The 1,630-nt window shown below is 40.7% G+C and overlaps 1 gene segment (V, D, J or C); it reads left to right on the top strand.

Annotated features, from left to right (window-relative positions):
• Positions 1-268: 268 nt before the first annotated feature.
• Positions 269-1,013, top strand: LOC127677169 (Ig kappa chain V-III region MOPC 63-like). The segment is given in 2 exon segments: positions 269-366; positions 608-1,013. Coding segments are annotated over 2 exon segments (378 nt in total).
• Positions 1,014-1,630: the final 617 nt, after the last annotated feature.

Here is a 1,630-nt window from a genome sequence, read left to right as displayed (position 1 = left end):
GGTTGGAAGGATCTAGGATCTAGAAGTTGAGAGAGGGGAAATGATCAGAATATATTGAATGTGTTGTATAAAGTTATTTTAAATTAATGGGGTGAACAGGATAGTCATGAAATCCATTAGGTTGTGCTGTAGATGCTCTATGAGTGGTTTTGCCAACCCCAATGACTTCTGAGACAAAACAGGTGTCCTTTTGAGGACTAGCTTTACTGAGCTACTTTGCATGTTGTGTTAGTTGCCAATGGTCCAGGTTGCTCTAAGTATATGTTAAGGCAGCTTTTCAGTGTCTTAAGAAGCAGCTTCTAGACTAGCTCTCAGAGATGAAGTCAGTTGTTCTCCTGATATGGGTGCTACTATTCTGGGTACCAGGTGAGAGGGTTCAGGGAAGTATTAGGAATATCTACTGGAGCCCTGGCTGTATTACATGTCTCTGGGATCTTGATCATTGGAATCACAGCATTTGTAATTTGTTATTTCCTTTTGCAGGTTTCCTTTTATTTTCTAATGCCTTAGAGTGCTGCCTTTGACAGCTGTAACATGAGTCACATGTATCATCCTGAGAACGTTTCAGTATATCTGCAACAGTAGTTTTGTGTCTTTGTCATTACAGGTTCCACTAGGAACATTGTGCTGACCCAGTCTCCAGCGTCTTTGGCTGTGACTTTGGGACAAAAGGTCACCATCTCCTGCAGGGCCAGTGAGAGTGTCAATAAATTTGGCATAAATCTTATGCACTGGTATCAACAAAAACCAGGACAACTTCCCAAAATCCTTATCTATACTGTGTACAGTCGAGCACCTGGGATCCCTGCCAGGTTCAGTGGTGATGAGGATGATTTAAACTTCACCCTCACCATTAATCCTGTGGAAGCTGATGATGCTGCAACCTATTACTGTCAGCAAGGACTAACAGTTCCTCCCACAGCCATTTATGTCTAAGCAAAAACCTCCCAGGGCTGCTGCACACTGAGGCTCAATGTCTCAGATGTCTTTCCCCTAAGACATCTTAATAAGAGCTCTGTACAATGTTTGTTTGAAAACTGAGGTGAACTACAAAACAAAATTCTTAAGCAGATGAGGACATTTATTTCCCCTGTACATTGCATCTTATAACTAAACAATTTCCCTAGTAAAAATGATGTCCTTGTTACTATTTTGCAAACCTATTACAGTCCTCAAAGTCCCACCCACATAGACCACATCCTTCCCTCTCCTGGGAGAAAGGGAGAGCTCCCATGGGGACAAACACACCCTGGCACATCAAGTCATAGTAGTACTAAGTGCATGCTCTCCCACTGAGCCAAGACAAAGCATACAAGCTAGCAGAAATGGATCCAAGGCAGAGACAGCCTCTGTTCCTATTGTTAGTTGACCCACATGAAGATGAAGCTTTGTTACTATCTTTAGAGAATTTTTTCAGATTTAATAGTTTTTTTACTTAGCCAATGATTTAGAACTTAAAGAAAAATTTTCTCACTCATTTAAAATAAAATAACACACTGAAACTAATAGAAAAGAAACCTGTGAAGACCTTGAGGACATGTGCACAGGGGAAAAGTTCCTGAACAGAACACCAATAGCTTATTCTCTAAGATCAAGAATTGACAAAGGGACCTCATAAAATTACAAAGTT

Source organism: Apodemus sylvaticus, chromosome 2 (genome assembly GCF_947179515.1).
Source record: "Apodemus sylvaticus chromosome 2, mApoSyl1.1, whole genome shotgun sequence".
NCBI lineage: Eukaryota > Metazoa > Chordata > Mammalia > Rodentia > Muridae > Apodemus > Apodemus sylvaticus.
Note: the sequence above shows the minus strand (reverse complement) of the source record. Positions and strands in the feature narration are given on the sequence as shown.